The 27,491-nt window shown below is 38.3% G+C and overlaps 1 protein-coding gene across 2 annotated transcripts in view; it reads right to left on the bottom strand.

Moving 5' to 3' along the window:
• Positions 1 to 1,767: 1,767 nt before the first annotated feature.
• Positions 1,768 to 27,491, bottom strand: part of RAD54B (RAD54 homolog B) — a 53,618-nt gene continuing 27,894 nt past the window's right edge. Inside the window, exons 4-15 of one of the 2 annotated variants that reach the window (XM_070392253.1) lie at positions 25,257 to 25,451; positions 23,699 to 23,980; positions 21,920 to 22,082; positions 19,025 to 19,250; positions 18,556 to 18,763; positions 15,592 to 15,731; positions 12,380 to 12,670; positions 8,931 to 9,106; positions 7,047 to 7,308; positions 4,117 to 4,183; positions 3,715 to 3,915; positions 1,768 to 2,064 (exon numbers count right to left, since the gene is read on the bottom strand). In XM_070392253.1, coding sequence (XP_070248354.1) covers positions 1,844 to 2,064; positions 3,715 to 3,915; positions 4,117 to 4,183; positions 7,047 to 7,308; positions 8,931 to 9,106; positions 12,380 to 12,670; positions 15,592 to 15,731; positions 18,556 to 18,763; positions 19,025 to 19,250; positions 21,920 to 22,082; positions 23,699 to 23,980; positions 25,257 to 25,451 — 2,432 coding nt within the window. In that variant the 3' untranslated portion in view covers positions 1,768 to 1,843. The remainder of the gene's footprint in view (positions 2,065 to 3,714; positions 3,916 to 4,116; positions 4,184 to 7,046; positions 7,309 to 8,930; positions 9,107 to 12,379; positions 12,671 to 15,591; positions 15,732 to 18,555; positions 18,764 to 19,024; positions 19,251 to 21,919; positions 22,083 to 23,698; positions 23,981 to 25,256; positions 25,452 to 27,491) is intronic. The other variant, XM_070392254.1, reaches the window with a different exon arrangement.

The following is a 27,491-nucleotide window of genomic DNA, read 5'->3' as shown; positions in this document are numbered from 1 at the left end:
GAGAGCTCTATGCTTTAACCTTGCCTGGAATGCCTAATGCGTTGAGACATTTGTGATCTGTTGCTGCCACCAGCAGGTCATGCTCACAAAATGATATTTTCCCCTTTGTTTCTGTTTTGTTTTATTTCCAACTCATCTACAGATATTTCTTGCCCACCAAATCCTTAGATAAAATAACAAATCTCTCTCATAGGTATTCTCAGTAACAGTGACTCCTAAAAATATATACTATACAAAACCTTTTCTTTCTTTCAGAAATACATCTAATCTTCTTCCTTGTCTTCTATTCCTTCTTTCATTTTCCTTCATAATCCCCATACTTTTTTAAGATCATTTTTCTGGTAAGTGTATTCCTTTGTTGAGTCTGTCCTTCAAAAACAAAAACAGCATGTCTACAAACTGCTTTCGATCCAATATATTAATTTGGGACCAACTCAGAGAAACAGTACCATCTGTTGATTATACACATTGTTGACTGCAAGTCACGAATTTCCTAATAATCCCAAAACACCAATCAGAAGGAATATATGCACCCCAATTTTCATAGCAGTGTTATTTACAATAGCTAAGATCTAGAAACAGCCCAAGTGCCATGACTAGATGAGTGGATAAAAAAGCTGTGGTAGCTCTAGCCAATTGATTCAGTGGTTAGAGCGTTGGCCCATGGACTGAAGGGTGGAGGTTCGATTCCGGTCGAGGGCATGTACCGCAGTTGCAGGCACATCCCCAGCACTGCTCAGGAGGCATGCAGGAAGCAACCATTTTATGTGTTTTTTTCACAGCGATGTTTCTTTCTCTGTCTCTCCACCTCCCCTCCCACTCTCTCCAAAAATCAATGGAAAAAATATCCTTGGGTGAGGATTAAAAAAAAAAAGAAGAGCTATGGCACGGTTACACAGTGGTACATTTACACAGTGGCTGTAAAAAAAAAAAAAGGAACACTTACCATTTGTGAAAGCATGGATGGACCCGTAGATTATTATACTAAACTATAGTTTAAATTTATCAAGTGATTCAATTATCTGACACATCTATGTCTAATGTTCCTAATCAGATTAGATTTTCCAAAAACAGGTATTTTACCATTTTTAATATTCCTTATGAAAATTCCTTAGTGGGTACTTGATAAAAGTGCATTAATTATGGAATTACTAATAAACAATTACATAATGATAGATGTCTTTAATGTTTTCACATTTAAGAATATATGCCCTACCTGGTTTGGCTCAGTGGATAGAGTGTCGGCCTGCGGACTGAAGGGTCCTGGGTTTGATTCCAGTCAAAGGCACATGCCTGGGTTGCAGGCTCGATCCCCAGCAGGGGGCGTGCAGGAGGCAGCCGATCAATAATTCTCTATCATCATTGATGTTACTATCTCTCCCTCTCCCTCTCCCATCCTCTCTGAAATCAATAAAAATACATTTTTAAGAAAGAATATATATAAAAAATCAAACAACAGTGCTGTATCAAAACTCTGATACACTTTGCAACAAATTTATTATTGTAATGTAAGTAATTCTATCCAGAGACAGAGAAGCAAGGAACAGACTGTGGAATCTCAAAGGGAAGGCGAGATGGTTGGGTGGGTGGGAAGAGATCAACCAAAGACGTTGTATGCATATATGCATACCCCATGGACACAGACAATAGGATGGTGAAGGCCTGGGTGGGGGACAGGGGCAGGCTAAAAGGGGTCAAGGGGGGGAAAAAGGGACACATGTAATATTTCAACAATAAGGATTTAATTAAATAAATAAATAATTCTAATCATTTTCAAAACTTACATTTAATTACTGTTATTTTTTAAAGGGGGGGCAAGGGAATGTCATGAAGGAACCTTTCGTTACAGAGCAGCAGTATTTTGATTGGTTATATTCTGAAAAAAGAATGACACATTTCCTCTTATTCTGTCAAGAAAAGGATCTTTAAGATTTAACTGATCTCCAGAAAAATGTTTCCATTGCTTCAGCTGTGACATGGAGAGAGGTTTCAGGGAGTCAGCCTTCTTGTGATGTGGGCCAAGCTGACAATTTCTAGAGACAGGGAATTTTTCCAATGAATCACCTGCAATAAGCAAAAGAATGAGAAAAATCCTTAAGCCAATCAATATTCTACTATATACAATACTTTTTATTTTATGATATAATGGGTTTATGCAATTTATTACATTTTGTTCTCTGATCGCAAGGACCTTCTGGTCTAATAGGATTCATACATTAAATAAATAATCATCCAGAGATATGTTACAGGGCTGCTATCCCTTATCTAACACCTTTGGGACTAGATATATTTCCAAATTCGGAATATAATTGGAACAATCTGGGACAACACTCATAATCAAGCCCATTATACAGAATATTTAGAACTAAATAATAAAAAACCTGCATTTCAAAATTATGAGATCCAGCCTTGGGGAACATTTACAGCCTTAAATACCCATTTCATAGAAGAAGACTGAAAACCATTAAGCTAGGCATTCAACTGGAAAAATAAGAAAAAGAACAGAGTAAAGACAATGAAAAAGGAAGAGAAGATAAAAGCAAAAATTGTTGTTGTTTTTTTAAAAAAAAACATAAGGTAGAGGACCCAATATTAATTTATATAAAATATAAAGTTTCCATGTCAGTCTTGTACAGTCTAACTTCTTAACCTACTCAGTATAATTTATCAAGTGACTTCAAACTCTTGAACGCCCAAGTCCCACTTGTGATCCAGTTCCTATGTGAATGGTGTTAATTACAGAGGACTGATGTTTGTATTTATTTATTTATTTACTTACTTATTTATTTTAATCCTCAATCGGGCATATTTTTCCATTGATTTTTACAGAGAGTGGAAGAGAGAGGGAAAGACAGAAATATCAATGTGAGAGAAATACATCGACTGGTTGCCTCCTGCACGAGCCCTGACCAGGGCCCGGGCCAGGGAGGAGCCTGCATCTGAGGTACGTGCCCTTGACCAGAATCAAACCTGGGACCCTTCGGTCCGCAGGCCAGCGCTCCATCCACTGAGCCACACCAGCAAGGGCAGGACTGACGTTTTTAGCTTCACTTAACCAACACTAGCAGTTCATCAAGTACTGGGAAGTATGGTGGCCCCTGCTAATCGCCTCAGAAAATATGTTCCCATTATGATTAAGGTCTACATAAATTAAAAATAGAGTAAGCTTATTCTGTCAAGTGCATGTTTTGAGGGAAATAGAAATAAGGATTCTAATTCTGAAGCCATTATGCCAGAATTTGAAAGATTTCTCTAAGCTAAATTTCTCACAGCTGTTTCAGAAATAAGAAGCGAACCTTAGCTGGTTTGGCTCGGTGGATAGAGCGTCAGCCTGCGGACTGAAGGGTCCCAGGTTCGATTCCAATCAAGGGCATGTACCTTGGCTGCGGGCACATCCCCAGTAGGGGGTGTGCACAAGGCAGCTGATCGATGTTTCTCTCTCATCAATGTTTCTAACTATCTCTCTCCCTTCCTCTCTGTAAAAAATCAATAAAATATATTTTAAAAAAAAGAAATAAGCGAAATGGAGAGATTAAGGTTCTAATTAATATTTTCTCAAATACTGATCTGGCAGTTGCCCTCTGACTTGAAGGGGGAAAGAAACTAACATATACAAATGGTAAATATTTTAGTTATTCTATATTTAAATACTTCCAACTACTGCAGAGAGACAAATGAACTTTATCATCAGAACAGAATTAACATACAACAAACCTGTATGGTCTCGTTCTCCGGCACAGTCACAGTCAAGCAGGTCATGAGTCACACAGTGTGAACCTTCGTGTAATGTGAACAAATTTTTAAGCTCCTCTACTGAAAACTGGATGTGCTCAGATGTCTTGGCCAGGTCTACAACCGCCCCAGAAAGACCTTGCTTACTGATCTGCCTTTGATAGATCTTTTCTTCTATTGTACCTGAAGGGAAAACATTCATTAGATTTACTGCAGATTCTTATGTCTGTTATTTCTGCAGGGTAAAATAGGGTAAGCATATAGTTAACAAAATAACAATAATTCCTAACACGGAAGCACAGATTAACAATAACAACAACAACAACAATTCTTTTTATATTATTCAAAGGGATACATTTTTTTGGCACACTGACGGGTTATTACCTGTGGTTAGGAGTCTGTAAATATGTACTGGATGTTTCTGACCATCTCTCCACACTCTAGACATTGCCTTAGAAAATAAATGAGAATTCTGAGAGTACAGTTGAAACTAATAGCCTTTTCCCCATAAGCAATTTGCATCAATACATTTAAGATTAGGAATTCTTGATTTTACTTATAGCTTCAAAAAACAAAGCCCAGGCATGTCAAAGCATTCTCCATTTCCTATCCTTTTCCTGAGAAAAAGAAAGGCATGGACACCCACTGTGGGGCTATGAAATAACTAAAGGGGCGTCAATAAAGTCAGAGGGCCTACCTGCATCAATGAATGGCACAGTGAGTTTAGATAGCAAAAATGCAAAGAACTGCCCTGCCCGGTTGCTCAATGGTTAGAGCACTGGCCCATGGACCTAAGGGGTCACAAGTTCGATTGCCAGTCAAGAGCACATACTTCAGTTGCAGGTTTGATCCCTGGCCGAGTCAGGGCACATGCAGGAGGCAACCATTCAATGTATCTTTCTCACATCGATGTTTCTCTCTCTCTCTCTCCCTTCCATTCTCTCTCTCTAAAGATCAATGGGGAAAAATATCCTTGGGTGAGGATTAAAAAAAAGAAGAAGAATGCAAAGAAGCCACGTGTAGCTTGAGCACAGAGGGATTATTCCCAGTCCAAGTAGCTCATGATCATCCCTAAGGAATCCTGAGGATGCCTGCCATCAGTTCAGGCTCTAGGTCAGCGGTTCTCAACCTGTGGGTCACGACCCCTTTGGGGGTCGAACGACCCTTTCACAGGGGTCGCCTAAGACCATCAAAAAACACATATATAATTACATATTGTTTTTGTGATTAATCACTATGCTTTAATTATGTTCAATTTGTAACAATGAAAATACATCCTGCATATCAGATATTTACATTATGATTCATAACAGTAGCAAAATGACAGTTATGAAGTAGCAACGAAAATAATTTTATGGTTGGGGGTCACCACAACATGAGGAACTGTATGAAAGGGTCATGGCATTAGGAAGGTTGAGAACCACTGCTCTAGGTAGTTCCCTGAGGTTTCAGGACCAATGACACCATGCAGTAAGGGCTGATGTGCAAATCCTGCACTTTCCAAAGAAAGGTCTGGCCTTCCCTCCAGCTCCAAGTAGATAACCGCTAAGCCCCTGGCATATCCTGCCTGATGAGAGGGTCTCTGTCTCCCTGGGCCTTGCAGCAACTAGATCTTTTATGCTAACAGTGTGATTTAGGGGAGGGCTTTGGGCCTGTCCTGTCAGTGTGCCCTCTGGTGGAGTTGGAGACTGAATAACTGAGGTCAGTCACTCAAGTACTTCATGGCTACGTGAGCAACCAACAAAAACTCGGGACACCAGGATGAAATGAACTTCTGTTTGACTGTACTCATCGGTGCTGGGGAAGTTAAGTGCTGTCCATAGAGCTCCAGTAGGGGTGGAAAAGGGAAGCTTGTGACTGGTCTCTACCCCATGTACCTTTTACCTTCACTGATTTTAATCTGTAATACAAACACAGATACCAACTGAGGTGCAAACGTGTAAGTAGAAATCTTAAAACACATAAAGATGGACTGTATTCTGCAGTAAACCAAAGGCTTCTTCTGAACTATTTTCCTAAATAAGCTAATTTTATATCTTTACTATACTCTGCACAAACATTGATCATAGCATCTGTAATACTTAATTGTCTCCCTCTGATGGTCGTAAGCATCCTGATGTCCCAAGATGCAAGTGAACTCTGTTTGACAATACTCATCGATGCTAGGAAAATTAAGTGTTGTCCATAGAACTCCGGTCGGGGAGGAAAATTAGGCCTGAAGTACCTGCAGTAACTTAGAGCCTAGACACATAGAGACTTGGGTTTGAATCCTGGCTCTGCCTTTTATAAGCTATTGTTAGGGGCAAAATTAGAATATTGGGGACTAGCTGCGGTTATGGGAAATATTAATCATGCTCTGTTAACCACGATTGCCTTGTGTTGGTTAAAGAAAGGACAGCTGACCTGGCTGGGAGTTGTGCGCCCCCAGGACCTGGGATTCAACCTTGGACCTGGGAGTCAGACTTAGACCTGGGAATCAACCTTGGAACCATTCTCATTCAAGAACTGCCTATTATTGCCCTAGCCGGCTTGGCTCAGTGGATAGAGCGTCGGCCTGCGGACTGAAGGGTCCCGGGTTCGATTCCGGCCAAGGGCACATGCCTGGGTTTCGGGCTCAATCCCCAGTAGGGGTGTGCAGGAGGCAGCCGATCAATGATTCTCTCTCATCATTGATGTTTCTATCTCTCTCTCCTTCTCCCTTCATCTCTGAAACCAATAAAGAAATATATTTAAAAAAAAAAAAAAAAAAAAGAACTGCTTATTATCATGGAAAGACTAACAACTTTGTTGCCCAAACAATGGAGTCCCACCCCAGACTCCTATTTCCCCATGCCTATAATAATCCCTACTTCCCCATGCCTATAATTCATATTTCCCCGTGTATTCTTTGTCTTACCCTATATAAGCAGCTGTCTTATGGTGGGGTGCAGAGCAGATTTTTGTGGATGACCTGCTGCTCTCCCGTACTGCTGGCAGTATCGGAATAAACGCTCATATATGATTCAACCCTGTCTCTGCTTAATTGGCTCAAGTAGTGACAGGCAGCATGGACCCACCGATTGTCCAGTTACACTATGTGACCAACAACAAGCTTTCATATCTTCATCTGCAAAATGGGGCTATCTACACTTAGAAGGATTATTGTGAAAACTGAATAGATGTGAAGCACTTAGCGGAGTGCCTGATGCAAAATAGGGGCTCAGTTACCATACCTCACCAGCATTTACCATACATCATCATCTTTGTATCCCCAGCAGGTATATCCCCAACAGGCATTCTATCGTGTTTATTTAATGCATAAGAACTAGTCCTACCTGGATATCAGTGGCTGGATTCCAATCAATGTCATAGAGAATTAAGTGAGATCCTCCAATAAGGTTAAGTCCCACGCCACCAGCTTTTGAACTTAATAAAAAAATGAAATCAGAAGAGTATTTACTATTGAAGCCATCAACAATTTGCTGCCTTTGAGAGACTGGTGTTTGTCCATCAAGTCTTGTACAAGCATATCCATGACGCTTACATACTTCTTGTAAAATATTCAAAGTTTGTGTGTAGTTGGATACCAATACCACCCTGTCAATCAAAAAGAAAGATTCTGGGTATATTTGAAGAAAATTACCAAATAATATCATCACTGATATTTATAGAACATGCAACAATGACCATATACGTTAAAACTCAGGTTCTCCTTCAAATTCAATTTTAAAGTCAATATCTAAGAGATTTTCCAGTTTTAAGGTAGTGAAGTAAAAACTTTTCTGCCTTCTTCACTTCTCTGAAGTCAATCTAAAAACAGCCAGAGAATGAGAAACAGAAATACAAACTCTATCTTTTTTTTTTTTAAAGGAGGCATTTATATATGAAAACAGAAAATGATGAAATAGTGACCTACTTACGAGTACGGAGAAGGTGAAACCTAAGTGCCCAAAGCGGGAGATTCCAATAAGAAACAAGTGCAAGTTCATTCACCCCAGAGAATCTCCTTAAGGTGCCCCAGAAGGAAGGAGACTGGAGCTCTTACAAGAGCACTGATAATAGAACCCAGGCCCTATCCCATGTAACCAGTTGACTTTTCTTTCTCAAATACAATGTTTGTTGTCTGGAGAAAGTAAACCCTAGAAAAAGACTAGAGGTATTTAAAAGACAGGGCTATAATGACTAATCAGAATGAAAGTACGCATACAGAAGATCCCAGGCCCCTGTTCCTGCCAACCCTAGAGCAGCAGCAGCCAGGCATCCCTCTTACATCCCACCCCAGGAAAGATATTACTGGAAGAATCCTCTCTGAGGTGACATGAATGAGAAAAGATCCACAGAGAGAAGGAGTCCCTCAATAAAGAAGCCAACTCGCTGCCTAATTACCCATGAAGGAGACCCATCAACAAGCCTTACCCACGCACACATCACATTCAGTAAGTTTCACCGCCTCACTCTCAAATATAAATGGACACCACAGATCACCAACTATTTGCGGTGAGTCTCCAACATTAAAAACAGAACAAAAGAGGAGAAACCTGAATAAAACAGCAATGGAGGAAACAGAAAACAACATCAAGTAAGAGATAACATTCACAAGAAGAGGAGGCAATTTAAAAAATCAAGAATGAGAGAAATACTTTGTAAATTTAAAATGACGCCAAACTGTAATTTTCACTGGAGATTTTGCAGATAATAACAAGAGAGTCTGCCCAGAAATAGATGAAAAAGGAATGTAATGACCAAGAAAAAAGAAAAAAGAAAGAATTACATTTAGATGTCCATTAATGAGTTAGAAAGAAGGATGTGGAAACTAGAACAGAGGGCTGGACGAGAGTGACAAACTTGGGATATATGGGTGATAGTTAAAACTATGGGGAGTAGAGATAACCCAGAAAGAGTGTTTAGAGTAAGAAGGAGACTAAAGAGAAAACCCTAAGGGGTATCAACATTTAAGGGATGGTAAAAAAAAGAATTTGAAAGAGCTTAAAGTACAAGCTAGGTGTTATAAGACTTCTCTAGGGTTTTTTTAAATATATGTATTTATACTTAGTTTTTTCTTAAATAAAAACTTACAGACGCTGATCATGCCCCAAAGAAAACAACTTATTTTTAATGTTTTCTTCTTTTGAAAGAAAGGAGGGGCAGGGGAGTAAGGCCATACTCTAAGCCAAAATTCCAGGAGCACTTACAAGCAGGTTATTAAACTGACCACTTACCTTTCAGTAGGACGAAGTTCGTGGATAACAGCTAGGAGCTTTGTCAGCACTTGAAGTTTTCCTGACTCCTTCTCAGTAAACATGAGAGGGTTATAATCAGCAGGGAACACATTTAGCAAGCCTTCATATAAACTACTCTCTTCATTTTCATTCCAAGTTGAGCTACATTCTTTTTCCTATTCAAAAGAATGATTAACACTGGCTCATGTTTGTTTGTTTTTAATTAGAAGAGAAAAATGCTCAAATTATGGGAGGAAAGATGAATAATAGCTTCCTGAAAAGACCAAGCTAACTATCATGTAAATGTTGTTGTTGTTGTTAATTCTTACCCAAGGACATTGATTTTTAGAGAGAGTGGAAGGGAAGGTGAGAGGGGAAGAGAGGAAAATGAGAGGGGGAAGGGAAGAGAGAGAGAGATAAACATCTATTTGAGAGAGACACATCGATTGGTTGCCTCCTGCACTTGCCCCCACTGGGGCCAGGGATCGAACCTGCAACTCAGGTATGTGCCCTTGACCAGGAATCAAACCCACAACCCTTTGGTGCACAGGCCATCACTCTAACCACTGAGAACACTGGCCAGGTTGTTGGTCATATTTTAAAAAAGTAACATGTGTCCTACTGAGTTAATCACAGAGCAGTTCTAATGCAGTCTCCTAATGCCTGCTGCCTTCACCCTACAAGTGCAGAATCACTGTCTGGATGTAACAGGGGAGGGGGGCGTGAAGGGAGACAGAAGCAGAGAAATAAAGGAGAGGAAAACAGAGGGCAAATAGTGCTACAAAATCTATCCTCTCCAAAGCCTGAGCTGTCTGATGGTTGATACCTTTTTCCCTCCCCACAATGAACTTTTCTCTCCTGATTTGTGGGCTTCCACAGCCCCTCCCAGGTGATACTCAAAAAGGAGCACAGTAGTTTTCTCCATCTTATCAATTTCTTCTGCAAGAAGGAACAATCCTGTCAATAAGTTGGCAGAAACTTATTCTTACTTACAACAATATTTTTATTTTACCATTAGTTTTTAGAATCATTTTATTCCAAAGCGATTGTCAGCACCTCTGAAATCCTACTCTAAAACTGCCAAGCTGAAATGTAAACATATAACTAGAGATTATATTTATTAATGACTTCATTACTTTTTAGATTAGATTTCTGGGACTGGCAGGTCTCCCTACTCTTTCCCACATTTACCAAATTTATCACTATTACCTGAACATGGGGGAGACTCTTTCAGCTATTTTATATGGATCCTTACTTATAGTATCTTATGCAGTACAGTATGCCTGTTATTAGTTAACTGATACATTCTAGATCATAAGGTCTTCCTTTTAAGAAAGAATTTTTAGCTTCTATTTTTGCTAGACATCATGCCCAAGTATATAGATTCTGTTTCTTAAAATGTTGCTTAATAAATAGTTCTAATCCTGTCTACTGCAGAGTTATAGAAGCTGACTTCTATGATAAACTATGTAAACATAACCCATTGCAGGATAAACTTCAAGAATTCCAGTACAACACTGGATTTTCTAAGTATATAATTAATGACTTCAAGCATCATGTGGCACCCAAAGGTTTTCCTGTGTTTGCAAATTATCATTTTACTATTTAAAGAAAAATATATCAGAATAAAAATTGGTAAGGGTAAGTTGGAGATAACAGGCTATCACTGTGCAACTTCCCATACTATTTCATCAAACTGCCCAATAACATTATCAGGAAGTTATTGTCTCTGCTTTCCAGCTAAGAAAGCCAGGCTCGCAGATGTAACCTGGCCATGGTTAAAGAACTGGCAAGTAGTACAGTGGGAACTGGTACCTTGTTCCAATTCGAAAAAAGAACTCTCACTATACTTCAAGCTGCCTTATGTTCATTAAATATCCAATGGTCAGCTCAACTATACAGCCATTAAAAATCATTTCTGTAGAAGGTACCTAATTTGGAAAAATGTTCACAATTTATTGAGTGGGAAAATAGGTTTTAAATAATAAGCACAGCAGCAAAATTAAGTGTCTCTATAAAAAGATTATATATACATATCTCTGAGTCCCTATTTCCCCAACAAAAAATTGGGAATAGTCATAACAGTCCCCATTACATAGAATTTTATCAAGAATAAATAATTCGCCAAAACCGGTTTGGCTCAGTGGATAGAGCGTCAGCCTGCGGACTGAAGGGTCCCAGGTTCGATTCCAGTCAAGGGTATGTACCTTGGTTGTGGGCACATACCCAGTGGGAGATGTGCAGGAGGCAGCTGATCGATGTTTCTAACTCTCTCTCTCCCTTCCTCTCTGTAAAAAATCAATAAAATATATATTTAAAAAAAGAATAAATAATTCTAGCCCTAGCCCGTTTGGCTCAGTGGATAGAGCATCGCATGCAGACTGAAGGGTCCCAGGTTTGATTCAGGCCAAAGGCACATGCCTGTGTTGCAGGCTCAATCCCCAGTAGGGGGCGTGCAGGAGGCAGCCAACCAATGATTCTCATCATTGATATTTCTATCTCTCTCTTACTCTCCCTTCTTCTCTGAAATCAATAAAAGTAAAAAGTTAAAAATTAATTAATTAAATCATTCTAGCCTGGCTGGTGTGGTTCAGTGGTTGAGCATGGTCCAGGAGGTCACTGGTTTATTCCTGGTCACAGAACATGCCCGGGTTGCAGGCGCGATCCCCAGCAACGGGCATGCAGGAGGCAGCTAATTGATAATGTTTCCCTCTCTCCCTCTCTAAAATCAATAAAAACATATTTTTTTAAAAAAAGAATAAGTCAATCTAGAAAAGTACTTCATGTCTGGTACATGATAAGTGCTTAATAAGTGCTAGCTAAGATTATTATTATTACTAATATCAAAATGTGGTTTTCTCTGGCTGGAGAGCATTATTTCTTTATACTAAATTTCAAAAAGTGGTATGCCAGGTCACAAAATATACAAAATTATAAGGCTTTTGATACATATTACCAAACTATCTTCCATTTATTTAACAATTTGCATTCTAACCAGTATATAATTTTTATTGTCTTTTTTGTGATTTTCTGAATTTCATACAAAAATCATGTGTTGCTTTATAATGAAGAAAAAATAAATGATTTTTAATGGCAAATTTTTTATTTGTTAGCACCAAACAAACAAAACTGACTGGCTCTATTAATCAAAGACAGGAAGAGAAACCATGACAAAGTACTAGACAAGGTACCAAAGGGCACGGGGCACACAGTCTAGAAGGCAGAACCTCAAACCCATTCCATCCCTAGTTCAGCTCTATGAACGTGGACATGCTCTGAAGAACAAAGAGGGGTCGAACCTGCTCGAGAGCAGAACCATCCTGAAGAGACTCAGATCCTTGGGGAAACCCACAAATACAACCCCAGGAATTAGTCCAATCTGCCCTCTTAGCTTCACATGACATAGAACCCTCAGCTCACATCCTGACACAGTCCCACATGCTACTTACCTTTATGGAGTTGAACAAAAGGCAGGGGTGATTGCACAGTTTCTTAAGAGCTCCTATGCATATCAGATGAGGACTGTTTTCCAACGACCCTTGAAGACAGAACCTCACAGCCTGAGAATTCAACAGCTTTTGATAAAGTTCAAGCTGTAGTGCCCCTGGTCGGCAAAAGACTACATTCTCTATTTTAGGTGGAAGATATTTATTTATGACCTCTTGGGTTCTTCTAAGGAAAAAGAGTCCAGTGAAGCAAACAAGTTCAGCTGCTCTTTTCTCTCCTAACTCTTGTTCTTCCTATGAAAGAAATAGCAGACTTAAAGTTTACTTGCAGTTAAAATGAACATTAAATATTTTACAATGATAAACTAGTTACTTCAATTCAGAGTTTTGATTCATCAGAATAAATAAAGTACAAGTTTGTGAAAGGAAAGCCAACCATCATCTCTTTACTAGTAAATGTTCAGCATAATCATTTAATTAAGTGAAGCCACAGTTTCCTAAATTTTTGTTTGTTTGGCTATTTGGCACCAGTGAGAGCAACCAGAAATCTATACTCTACAAACTTAATTATTCTGAAAGGAAGTTTTTATGTGAATACTGTAATGGTACATAGTCTTAAAATCAAAGCAAAGAGCTGATACAGCAAAGTCTTGTAAGCAAATATTTTGACAAGTTATTGATCCTAAAATTAACCCTATAGGAAATTACTGGCACAAAGCACTACTGATTCTTTCCAAATTGTTACACATTATTCATTAAATAATAGTACAGTTTTAAAATCAAAATACAGTATGAGTAAAACATGTCCCAAATGGAAGAATATAATAAAACTCCAGAAAAAGAACTAAACAAAATGGGGACAATCTACCAGATGCAGAGTTCAAAACACTGATTATATAGAATCTTTAGAGTATACAGAACTTCACAATGAAGCTTAAAATAAATCCCATATGTGTATATTTGTTTATATATATGCATCCCTATGTTCAGTGCAACATTATTTAAATAACCAAGATATGGAAGCAACCTAAGTGTCCATCAGTAGATAAATGGATAATGAAGAAGTGGTACATACACAATGGACTATGGCTCAGCCATTAAAAAAGAGTGAAATGGCTCTGGCCAGTTTGGCTCAGTGGACAGAGTGTCGGCCTGCGGACTGAAGGGTCCTGGGTTTGATTCCAGTCATAGGTACATGCCTGGGTTGCAGGCTTAATTCCTGGTGGGGGGTGTGCAGGAGGCAGCCGATTGATGATTCTCTCTCATCATCGATGTTTCTACCTCTCTCTCCCTCTTCCTTCCTCTCTGAAATCAATAAAGAAACATATTTTTTTTAAAAAAAGAGTGAAATGTCATCTGCAACAACATGGATGACCCTAGAGTAGTGATGGCGAACCTATGACACGCGTGTCAGAGGTGACACGCGAACTCATTTTTTTGGGTTGATTTTTCTTTGTTAAATGGCATTTAAATATATAAAATAAATATCAAAAATATAAGTCTTTGTTTTACTATGGTTGCAAATATTAAAAAATTTCTATATGTGACACGGCACCAGAGTTAAGTTAGGGTTTTTCAAAATGCTGACACGCTGAGCTCAAAAGGTTCGCCATCACTGCCCTAGAGGGTATTGTGCTGAGTGAAATAAGTCAGACAGGGAAAGACAAATGCCGTATGATTTCACTTATATGTGGAATCTAAAAAACAAAATAAACAAACAAAACAGAAACAGACTTATAATTAGAGAAGATTTGGATGGCTGCCAGATGGGAGGGGGGTTGGAGGCTGGGTGAATAAGGAGAAAGTATTAAGAAGTACAAACTGGCAAAGGACTTGTATGCATGCATGTTAGCATAACCAATGGACACGGACACTGGGGTGGTGGGGGCTTGCCCGGGGTGGGAATGGCTGGGGCGGGGGGGGGGGGGGGGAGGGGGGTCAATCAGGGGAAAAGGAGACATATGTAAAACTTTAGACAATTAAAAAAAAGAAGTACAAATTGGTAGTTACAAAAGAGTCATTGGGATGTAAAGTATAGCATAGGGAATATAGTCAATAATATTGTAATAACTATGTATGCTGTCAGATGGATACTAGATTTATGGGGATAATCACTTTGTAAGTTATATAAATAATTATTATACACCTGAAACTAATATAGTATTGTATATCAACTTTAATTAAAAAATAAAATATCAGCCCTGGTCAGTGTTGCTAAGTGGTTAGAGCTCTGGCCCAAGCACTGAAAGGTCTCGGGTTCAATTCCCAGTCAAGGGCATGTACTTGGATTGCAGGTTCAATCCCTGGCCCCAGTCAGGGCACATGCAGGAGGTAACCAATCAATGTGTCTCTCGCACATCAATGTTTCTCTCTCTCTGCCTCTCTCTCTCTGTCTTCTCCTCCTCCCCCCGTCCCTTCCATTCTCTCTGAAAATCAATGGGAAAAAATATGTTTTTATTGATTTGAGAGAGAGAGGAAGGGAGAGGGAGAAAGAAAGAGAGAGAATAATCGATGTGAGAGAGAAACATCGATCAGTTGCTTCCTGTATACATCCCGAACAGGAATCAAACTCACAATTTAAGTATGTGTCCTGACCAGGTTTCAAACCCATTGACCTTTTGGTGTACAGAATGATGCTCCAACCAACTGAGCCACACTGGCAAGGGCCATTTTGGTTTACTTTTCAATGCCAGTAAGGATGAGCCTTTTTACATGTTTACTATCAATTATAATTCTTTCTATATGAAGTACCTGTTCATGAAATTTTAAAAAGTGATACTATTATTTTCTAAAATAAGGAATACAGGAGTTCAAGGATTGTGAGGGGGGAAAAATAACAATACTAATTTAATTTCTCCTAAATTAAAACTACCCAAGTTGCCGAAACCGATTTGGCTCAGTGGATAGAGCGTCGGCCTGCGGACTGAAAGGTCCCAGGTTCGATTCCGGTCAAGGGCATGTGCCTGGGTTGCCGGCACATCTCCAGTGGGAGATGTGCAGGAGGCAGCTGGTCGATGTTTCTCTCTCATCGATGTTTCTGACTCTCTATCTCTCTCCCTTCCTCTCTGTAAAAAATCAATAAAATATATTAAAAAAAAAAAAAAAAAAAAAAAAAAACTACCCAAGTTATAGAGCATTTCCCCAGGCATACTGCTCTTTTTATTTTTTTCATACTGCTCTTTTTTTTAACCTAAATTTATTAAAATTAATTATACCTTAGAAGCAGAAGGTTGTCTTGATATAATGATGGGTTCTTCATATATTTTTCTAAAAGATGACAAAGAGCCTAATATTCCTGGATTTACAAAATCAATTAATGCAAAAAATTCTTGCAGATCATTCTGAACTGGAGTACCTAAAGAATTAAAAGTGATGAGGTCAAGTTAGTGTTTTACAATCACAGACCTACATAGAAATTTGTACTTACTTCCTTAAACGGACTAACTTTAAGCAAAGTCCCTAAAATTGAGGACAAACGAGCAATCAGATCAAGTTGAAATAATATATTAATAATTATATAAAGTTTTAACTCTGGTTTTAACTGTATACTAAATTCTTCTTTAGTGCAGCATAGTGGCTGAGTGCATGTTCTGGAGTCTGCTTGGGTTCAAATCCTACCTGCATCAAATCCTACCTGAGTGACTCTGAGCAAGTTTCTTACCCCAGTTCTATCATTTGTAAAATGGGAATAATCATAGTAGCTCCTAGAGTTGTATCGATCAAATGAGATAATCCATATACTTACTTAGAATAGGGCCTAGATCACCATAAATGTTCCATAATCCTTAATATTATTATAACTGTGTGACTTCAAATTGCCTTAGCTTATCTTTAAGTTAAATTCAGGATTTGTTTTTTTCACTTATAAAGTGGGAAGATAATACTTTCCCAGGGGTATTACAAAGAAAAAAAAATAGAGACAATGTATGTAAAGTGACCAGCACAGTGCCTGACATTTAGTAAAACACTCAGTGAATGGCACCTACTGTTATTGTCTTTCAAAGTTGCCAGATCAAAGTGGGATCTTCATTAATCTGAAAGGTTGACAGACTGGAATGAATTAATATACCCTGCATATATTACATACTCAATAACTTTGGCTAACTAATATTCAAAAGAACATTAGCATGCTTCAATAATTATATCAAAAGAACATATAAGTCAGCATAGTCCAAGAGTATAACAGACTAGAAAAAATTGTCCAAAGATATAAATAATAAAATTTGTTTTTAAAAATGCACTTATTTCATTAACATAAACAATATGAATTTTACAATGTCAGAGAGTTTAAGGATCACTTTCTTCAAAACTAAATGGGTCAACTCCAGGTTGGACCAATGCTTACCAGGTTTGTTTTGTTTTTAACACAGCTAATCAATTCTATATTTTTACACACATCATAGAAAGACTAGAGAAAATATATTTATGTTGTGTGCATTTTGTTGTACTTTTAAAAGAAAATCCATGACAATGACTAATAAAGTAGGGAGAATGGGGAAAGCAAGAAGGAAAGGGGAGAGAGAGCTATAAGGATCATTGTGGTTGGTTTCCAGGCATTCACCTAGCCCCAACTGATGAACCCAAACCAATCACAATAGTCCCACCCTTTGCCAATGACGGATGTAGCAAGGGTTTGTGTCTCATACCGGGTTCCTCAGAAGCAGAGCCTGAGATAAGTTATTTGGCTGCACATGATTTAGAGAGGTAGTGCTCTCGGAACAAACAGAATAATGGAATCCAAAAATAGCAGAGGGAGAAAATAAGCAAGGATAGCCTCATGCTAAATTATAGGGAGGCTTGGAGCATAAATTGTACCATAAAGTTGGTCCTGAAATTACTCTGAAGCAAGCGGGCTGGCATTTTTCACTTTCCCTTTTATGAGTCAATCACTGGCCAAGCTATAGGTGACAGAATAAGCGCTTACTCAACCAGGGATCATTCTCCAGAAGAGATGGGAGACATGAGTTGTTTAATCAATAGTCATAGCAGCTAAGAGATGGGTGCAACCAGAAAGGGGAGCTAGGAAAGGCACCGACAGTTTCCACCAACATCATCTGACCCACCTTGTCCCAGGAGACATGAGAGGAAGTGAAAGAGGGACTTCTGGGAACGTTTCCTCACTCTTGAAAATACAGAAACAGGAAGAGCCAGTCTCCGCTCTCCTTGGGACATCACCACATCTAGATGTGGTGCCTGGAACCGCTGCAGTCACCTACCACCAGCCTGAGGATGAGGCCAGCACTGGCACAGCAGAAGACAAAAAGAACTAAAATCATTGTGGATATTGTTGAGCTGCTGTATCGCACACCTGAGCCTGCACTAGCTCTAGACTTCCAGTTATGTGGGAGAATAAGCACATTTAATTCAGATGTTACTTGTACCTGAAATCACCCTAAGTAATACACAAAAGAAAGAGGCCAAAGGAAAACTTAAAAAAAAAAAAAGGCAGAATACAAAAAGGTGTTAAGACAAAAGGATTTCAGGAAGAAAAAAAGGAAAAACAGAGAAGGGTATGTGGCCACAAGAGAAAGCAATATACTAGGACAGTGTCATCCTAAGAAGTCACAAAGGCTGTCTAGACCAGGGGTGGGCAAACTTTTTGACTCGAGGGCCACAATGGGTTCTTAAACTGGACCGGAGGGCCGGAACAAAAGCATGGATGGAGTGTTTGTGTGAACTAATATAAATTCAAAGTCAACATCATTACATAAAAGGGTACGGTCTTTTTTTTTTTAGTTTTATTCATTTCAAACGGGCCGGATCCGGCCCGCGGGCCGTAGTTTGCCCACGGCTGGTCTAGACTCTGCAGTCCCTAATTCACTCTAGAATTAGAGCAGTACTCTTCTCTAATTCTAGACTAGGTAGAACTTGTAGAAGAAGCTACTAGTAAATAACTTAATAAAAGTCAAGCAGCTATGTCCTGTGACAAGAAAAAAGGAAACGCTAATGACTAAAGTCAAGTCGGCATGTTTACTAAATCCATTCAGAGCTTTGGAAGAGTTGGGGAATATTACATAGGGATTTGGAAATTCAATCCTACCAAGGCTTTATTAGGATGGGTTTTTAGCATGAACTCCATTCAATAACATGGATTCGTTGGATACTAAGCATCATATTACAAGTCGTATATGTTCAATAGGCAGCAATTCCATCACCTCCACCCAAAAGTAAATACTGACCAGTGAGAATTATTCTTTTCTCACAAGCGAGGCTAATGAGAGCTGTAGTTGTCTTAATGGCACTGTTCTTCAAACGATGCCCTTCATCACAGATGAGGAGATCAAATTTTATATTCTTAATTTGATCCAGGGAACGAAGTAACATTTCATAACTGATGATCAGAACAGAATATAATGGAGATTTGATGAATTCTTCAACTTTGTGGTCCTAAAAAAAGGAGAACATAATATTTAACCAATCTTGGGCAGAAACTGCATGAAATAAAATTAAGCAGCATATTTCTCACAGCCATTAAGCAAATATTAGAATATGTTAGCTCAAAACCAAAAAGATTCCACTTTTCTGCAAAGGAGATGCAGAGTTACATACACTTGAGAAACTGCTACATTAAAGAGTGAAAACTGCAGTAATGATTTGAAAAACTACAGATTTAGACAATGACCAAGGCTAAACTTTTAAGTTTCTTACCTGATCAACAGTAAATATCTTGATCCTTTCACTTCCTAACCATTTTTGAAATTCTCTCCTCCAATTATTCACCAAACTTCCAGGTGTGACAATAAGTGTCTTCTTTATTATCGGCTTGCCTCCATAAGGTCCCTGACACTGTAGAGTCCAGAGGAGTGAAATACATTGCAATGTTTTCCCTAAACCCATTTCATCAGCAAGAATAGCTCCACATCTGCCATTCACTCTGTTAGAAATAATTATACTTCTTTAATCACAATAGGAAAATATTTTATGGCTCTAAAATCCTCACTTATTAGTCAAGAACCAGAAGCTGATATTTTATAATTAAAATAATTCTATTCCCTAAATACTTTTTCTAGTTTTTCATTCAGCTGATTTACATATCTCTTTTGCATCTTTGATAATTGTACTCATTATATATTTATTGCCTAAGAAATTACTAAAATAAATCTGAAATTAGAGTTGAATCTAAATCATTTGTTACTAATATGTATATACTCAGATTAGAAATGAATCTCAATTTTATATCTACATATGAATACTTGAACTGTCCTTATCACTAACAGTTCAGCAGTTTTTATCAGTCTTGTTAGTAGTTATCAAAACAGTTTAAAATATATTGTAATCCTAACCATCAACAGCTATCAAGCAGTATTTATGATTCTCTGACAGTAAATAAAAACTTCAACCAAAATATCTCCCTGCACTATAAGAAATATTAAATACTAAATATTTAATCTAATACACATAATTTATTAAGAGTCTGTTATCACAGATCTACTAAGTTAATGCAATTTAAAATTAAACAGTACAAGAAGCCCTGACCGGTTTGGCTCAGTGGATAGAGCGTCGGCCTGTGGACTGAAAGGTCCCAGGTTCGATTCCGGTCAAGGGCATGTGCCTTGGTTGCGGGCACATCCCCAGTGGGAGGTATGTAAGAGGCAGCTGATCGATGCTTCTCTCTCATCGATGTTTCTAACTCTCTATCCATCTCCCTTCCTCTCTGTAAAAAATCAATAAAATATATATTTTTTAAAATAGTACAAGAAATATTTTAAGTGGCATCCCATACCACTTTATAGTTTTTAAAACCCTTTGACAGATATAGTTGATAGATATTTTAAAGGTTACAAAGTCCAAGGGAATTGAGGATATTATCAAAAACATAAGTATAGTCTGTTAATCATTCTATTCCTTATTGCTAGAAATAATAAGCAAAAAGCAATTCTTAAAATATGTTTTCCATTGCAAAGTATGGAAATAAAATTGCAAATATGAATTCTAGCCACTGTTATCATTTTTCATCAACAGTTTGCCAAGGCAAGACCGAATGCCAGTTGAGATATTGAGTGGCAGAGAGAAAATAGTAATGCATCTTTCATGGTAAAGAGAAGAGCACAAGAAAGGCTTCCCTGAGAAGATGCACCTTGAGCAAAGTTCTAAGAGATGAACAGGAATTCACTACACAGACTGAGTAGTTCAGTATACTTGGTCCTTGAGTTGAATTCCAAGCAGGGAAATACAAGGCTATGGACCTGGCAGCACAGGCAGAAAGAAGACAAAAGATGGGGCTACTTATCCTTGAAAGGTCAGACTGTATCTTGTAGGTCAGTGGCTCCCAAACACCAGGCTTTCATGACCACCATCACAATTTTTGCCATATGTGTTATTATTTCTTTATTATTTTTCTTTCAATCCGCATACTTTTTATTTAGATGTATTTGAAAAGAAAACTCTTTCTACACATAATTTACCCGTGAAACCAAAAGTTAAATGTGCTGTTTTTTTTCCTAATAATTCATTGGCTAAAATACACTACTATTAAAATTCAAAAACAAAGCGTGCTTATGTATACCTAAAATTACCCAACATACCAGCAGGGGGTGCATATCACAGATTAGGAACACTGCTCTAAGTTCTCAGAGTCTGAATGATTTTAAGCAAGGGGATGCCACGTTCAGAACTGTTTTACAGAAATACCAAACGAGTGGATTTAAGGAGTATGAGAAGCAGATATGCAAGGTAGGAGTCACTGCAATAGTACAGATAAAATGTAACTTTACGACATCGGCTCCCACAGCTGCTGCAGGGTTTGATTAGACTGAGAAGGTGAAATAGAAGAAATCAAAGATGATTCCCAGGCCACCTGAGATAAGGTCTCCAAAGAGAAAAGCAAATCTGAGCGAGAACATGAGTCTGGACAATTTCCTGGAGACAACATTCCCTTAACTTGTTCTCAGAATTTTTAGGAATTGACATTCCCAACTCCCTGTTAAACGGCCAATTTAAAAATCAAGGGCCTATGCATTAAAGAAAGAACTGGAAGGAAATACACCAAGATGTTACCAGGGACATTGACTTCTTTTGTTTCCTTTGTCTGGATTTTTGGGGGGATTGAGGTGGACTTCTATCATATCTTTAAGAGAGGATACTACCGTTCTTTAATCAGAAAACTCGATTTAAAAGGAAGGGGGGAATCTTGGTCATCTTTTTTAAGTAGAGGCGAGATAAGACAAAAACCTTTTTCTAAAATTCTCATAAGGGGAATTAAGGTTTCTTCCATTTTGCACCCATATACCTTTTTCATACTAGTAATGAGCTCTTATTGTATCCCATTAAGGTTGACTGCATTTACTTGTTTCTTCAAATGAAGAGTGAGGGCCATGGTCCTGACTCCTGTATGCCCAGCTCCTGGCAAGATGGCTACTAGATGGTATCCATCAAGAACCACTTTTGAAATAAATGCACACATTAAGTACCACTCATCATTCCAACTAAATTCATGATGGACCCTCTGCGAATCATTGTATCAGACTCTTTCTAGAAAACCATTATGTTATGGGCTAAATCAAAACTCAGATTAGACTCAACTCAAATGATTTCTTTTCCTACCTCATTCCCATCATACATTCATAAAGGAATATGATTCCTTCTTTCTGATGTGGTCGAAGATAATATGCAAGGTGCGGATCTATCACAACATCCACAACAGGGAAACAGTTTTTATTGAACATCCACTGATGATTTTTGTCTGGTCGGGGCATAACAAGGGAATCTTAAGAAAAAGGTAAAACAATAATTATAAATGAATTGTAATTTCACTTTGTTAGCAACTACATTATCTTGTTTTAATTACTCATAAGATATAACTGTTTGCCATCATTTGTGGCAAAAAAGAAAACCAAAACTCTTCAAATTGAATAACATTAATGCTAAGCAAGGGTACAAAATCCTATATAATAAAAGGCTAATATGCAAATAGCCTGAACGGCTGAATGACCAGTCGCTATGACATGCACTGACCACCAGGGGCAGACACTCAACGCAGGAGCTGCCCCCTGGTGGTTAGTGCACTTCCACAGGGGGAGCGCCGCTCAGCCAGAAGCCAAGCGAGTGCAGCGGCAGTGGCAGGAGCCTCTCCCACCTCCGGGGCAGCGCTAAGGAGCAGTGAACAGGCGGGTGGTAAGAAGCAAGGGCACAGGCTGGGCTGAGGGGCCCCCCCGAGTGATGAATTTTCATGCACTGGACCTCTAGTTTAAAAATAAAATCTCATGCCTTATTGATGTAAGATTTCATGCAAAGAATTACAAAGAGTTTTCTAAACTTCATATACTCAAAGTGCTCTGAAATTCACTATTTCTAATAAGAAATCCACTAAGCCACAACATTTAATAGTTCAGTACTCAAAGCAAAGAGAACTATTATATCCAACTATCCAAACGAAAGCATAGGTTGGAATTTTGCCAACATGTGCTTGCAAAGCTCACAGCTTCTTATTCTGGAAAGGCTGCCTACATTTAACATAAAGACTCTTTATTTTCAGTCCTGTACATACTAACAACGACCACTACTCCTATCAACCGGAAGAACTGAGAATTTTCCATCGACTTCACCACCACTATTTGCTTCAAGTTAATCACTATATTCATGAATGTCAAAATAATGAATCTTTGCAAAGGAGCATGAAGTAACCATAGAACAATAATGTGATTCTTTAGAAATATGCTAACACAATTTAAAAGTTTTATTAAAATACCACCCAAAATTACAAAATCAAATATAACTAGATAGCAGGTCTCAAATGATAAATCTGAAGTCATCATTGACTGGCTGCCTCCCACATGCCCCCCACTGGGGATTAAGCCCACAATTCGGGCACATGCCCTGACCAGGAATCGAACCGTGACCTCCTGGTTCATAGATCAATGCTCAACCACTGAGCCATGCAGGATGGGCTAAAATTTAATTCTTTACATGACATCTTATTATTCAATATTTTAATATGATAAGGCATGTAATCAAGACATAGTCTTCAAAATGGAAGTATAGTAAATATAATCCTCATTCATCAATTTATTAATTTTTCTCCTTACTAAATGTCATATTTTATGCAAAATCATACACATGTATGTCTGTGTGTATACATCTACAATTTGCATATTTTCCTTCAATGCATGTACAGAATTTTTATTACTGTTTCTTACAAAATAATTCTCAAACCACATTGTTACTCAACATCAACATTATCCCTTACATCAGATTATGTATCTGAAGAATAATATATACATAGTTTCATCTGAAAAGTTTAAAAGAAAATTTAAAGTTTAAATTCACATACCAAAAATCTTTGACAGGAGAAACAGAATATTCAAACTAATTTTTAAATCTTACTTGGTGCACATGGATCATGGCGTGGTTTGCAATTTTGGAAACTATTCTGCCTATTTTCCTTTGAACTTGGTTTATAGACACTTTTTAAGGGGTTAGAAAAACACTTCTTGGCAGCTTGAGAAGAACTTGATATAGCAGGACCTCCTCCTCCAAGCTGAAAGCATCTGCCACTGCTGAAGTCATCCGGGGAGATCGAACCCATGACTTCTATTTCTTTTCCGCCAATCATCATTGCATGGCCCTCTTCAATCTTTTCAAGCTCTTTGAATTTATATCCAGTGCCTTTGAATTGAGAACAAAGAAAGTTAATTTCCTGATACTCTAAGATGACTTAATTACTGATACCATAGTCACCTTCCCATAACTATACAAGAAAACTGTGCTTTGAATGCAAATAGCCTTGTGTAACCCATTAGCCAGAATGAAAACGTAATTTATCACTTCGGTAAACAAAACAAAAAGAGACAAAAAAAGACTAAGAAATCAGAAAAAATAAATAATAATAAAGTTATAAAAAATCAGCCAAGTTTTAGCCCTGGCTGGTGTGGCTCACATGGTTGGAGCGTCATCCTGCACACAGGAAGGTCGCAGCTCAATTGCCAGCCAGGGCACATATCCAGGTTGCCAGGTCCATCCCAGTCAGGGTGTGTATGGAAGGCAACAGGTCAATGTTTCTCTCTCACATCGATGCTTCTCTCTCTCTCTCTCTCTCTCTCTCTCTTATCCATCTCCCTTCCTCTCTCTAAAATCAATTTTTAAAAAATTTAAGTGGGATATTTTACACCAAGTCTGTTTGAATTATTAATTCAACAGGCATTTATTAAGTGTTGCCATGTGTAAGGTGCTGATGGAATGTAAATATGAGTAAGTCAGTCACAGTTTGTTCAAAATGAGCTCATTAACCAGATAAATAGTGAGAAACTTTTAGACTCCTATGCCTGTCTACTTTAAATGCATATCGTTATTGTGTGATTACAGGGGGGTAAGAACTGTGTCTACCATAAATGTTTTTAAGGCTCTAAAAAATAAAACACTCACATTTTAGAAAATATGACCTGTTTAAACTAGCTGGAAATTGCTACAATTTGCCCTATTAAAACTGGACTAAAATTTACAATCTGTACCAACTGGTAACATATATACATTCTTAAATGCTTTATAATGGAGCACTTTTTAATGTTAATGCTCTAATAGAGGAAGAAATTAGTTAGCTTCTATTCCAAAATGCCAAAGACCAGCTGCTCTATTCCCCAAACTATCAGAATTCAACAGTAGTCTTGACCTCTCCACATTAATGAGGATTATAGTTTTATCTTCATACATAATAGTCCCCCCTTTTCTTTTTTTTGAAGAAAATGAAACTACGAGATGGGATCTGCTTCACTGAGCTAGTATACATAAGACTAAACATTTTGAGAGAATTTTATGTTTACGAGAAAATTTCGATATGAACATCTTAAACGACCCCTTTATAAAGCCCAATTAGATTTCAATGATGTAACCAAAGATAGATGCTAATCTTAGGCCAATTCATAAACATTAGGTAATATCACAATACCTCTTCCAATGTCCTTGCCTTCCAGGTCCTTTAATGTAAGAGATTTTCCGTTGACAATGAGAACAGCATCGCCTTCCCACTTTTTGTGCTTTTTCTTTGAAGCCTTACACCAAACAACAGTGAAATATTTAACCGCACTACCAGGTTCCACTTCTTGTCCCGTAGACACTGTTAGGTCTTCAGGCGATGAATAAACTAGAATAAAAATATAAAACATAAACCATATTACTAGAGATCGCTTTAATGTTTAAAAGTAAAGCCAAACAAAAAAAAACACACAAAAAAATCAGACTGTATTAAGAAGTATGAAAGAATATTTGACATTATCATGTTAGCATTTTATAAACTGAGAAATTCAAATGTCAGGTACTAGCATTACCATGAGAGCAATAAATACAATTTTTTTATCTCAAAGTCATATAAACTCAGTTAAAGTAAAATAACATAATAATCACTGCAAACATTTTAAAACTCTAAGAATTAAAAATATTTCAACAGCCAATGGGAAAATAGCTAAAATCACATGTTTTAACAACTGATTTAATTAACAGTGATTCAACAAGTCAGGGTAACCTAAAATAAGATCACAAATTTCTCTGAAAGAAAAATCTGTAGTTTTTTCAAATAAGAACAAATGTAAAACAGCAAAGTAGGAATGAGACTGAATTTTATTTTTTATTTTTATTTTTTAAATATATTTTATTGATTTTTTACAGAGAGGAAGGGAGAGAGATAGAGAGTTAGAAACATCGATGAGAGAGGAACATCAATCAGCCGCCTCCTGCACATCCCCCACTGGGGATGTGCCCGCAACCCAGGTACATGCCCTTGACCGGAATCGAACCCGGGACCTTTCAGTCCGCAGGCTGATGCTCTATCCACTGAGCCAAACCGGTTTTGGCGAGACTGAATTTTATTTAAATACTTTTGTGTCCCAGTTAGAGAGTAATCATGCTGGGCCACTGATTCTAAGATTCTAGGTTTTCCATCTTACAAAAGCCTGTACTTTTCTCAAAAACATTTTCAGAATCACCTTCTAAAAACATATCCAATGTTAACTAGACTTATAGTGGTGATTATTTCAAAATATATATAAGCCCTGGCCAGTTTGGCTCACTGGATAGAGCGTCGGCCTGGGGACTGAAGAGTCCCAGGTTCGATTCCGGTCAAGGGCATGTACCTTGGTTGTGTGCAGGAGGCAGCTGATCGATGCTTCTCCCTCATCGATGTTTCTAACTCTCTATCCCTCTCCCTTCCTCTCTGTAAAAAATCAATAAAATATATTTTTTTAAAAGATATATATATAAAATATTACATTGTACACTTGAAATTAGTATGATGTTATATGTCAGTGATTTTCAACCAGAGTGGTGCAAGAATTTTTAACACATGCAATACCTGCTGGACTCCCTCTGGCCCCACCCTGTAGAGCTTACCCCTGCTGAGTACAGCCATAAGCTCTTCCTGTGACTGCAGCTATAGACAGCCAGCAGGCAGGGCAAGGCCAGGTGGGGGAAGGCAGAGGTGGATCTAGGGTTGCCTTAGGATTTTTGCTGTCCTGCCCCCAGGCCCGGTGCTGGTTAAAACCAGCATTGGTGGGCAGCTTGGTCCTTCCTGCACGCACCCAGGCCCAGCAGAGGCAGCTCCAACCTATGGATCACTTGTAGCTCTGAACAGGTTGCCGAGGACCAGTCAGCCACGGGCAGTATCTTACATTGGCCAGCACAAGAATCCCTTCCAAGAGGCCCAGAACTAACACACCCAGTGGCCAGCTTCAGACACCAGAGCAGGAGCCAACAGCTTCACAAGCAGGCACCAAATCCTCCTGCATGCCCCTCGTTCACAGGTCGACACTCAACCACTGAGTGACACCGACCAGGTCAAAATTTACCAGTTTTTAGATAAATTGATAGTTGTCACATTATTTCGGTTGTTTTATCAACCTTGATTTTCCCAGATTAAGTTTTCCGTTTTTAGCATTAACAAAAAAAGACAGATACTTTGATTAGTTTTTTTAACTCTAAAAAACTTTGTGGTGTGCAATTTTTTGTTGTTAATCCTCACCCAAGGATATTTTTCCATTGATTTTTAGAGAGTGGGAAAAGGAGGGGCAGAGAGAGAGAAACGGCGATGTGAGAGAGACACATGATTGGCTGCCTCCTGCATGCACTCTGACCAGAGCCAGGGGCCAAGCCTGCAACCGAGGTACAGTGCCCTTAACCGGAATCGAACCCA

Source organism: Myotis yumanensis, unplaced genomic scaffold (assembly GCF_028538775.1).
Source record: "Myotis yumanensis isolate MYYU_CA2020_CCGP unplaced genomic scaffold, mMyoYum1.0.hap1 SCAF_15, whole genome shotgun sequence".
NCBI lineage: Eukaryota > Metazoa > Chordata > Mammalia > Chiroptera > Vespertilionidae > Myotis > Myotis yumanensis.
This window is presented reverse-complemented; position numbering and strand designations above follow the sequence as displayed.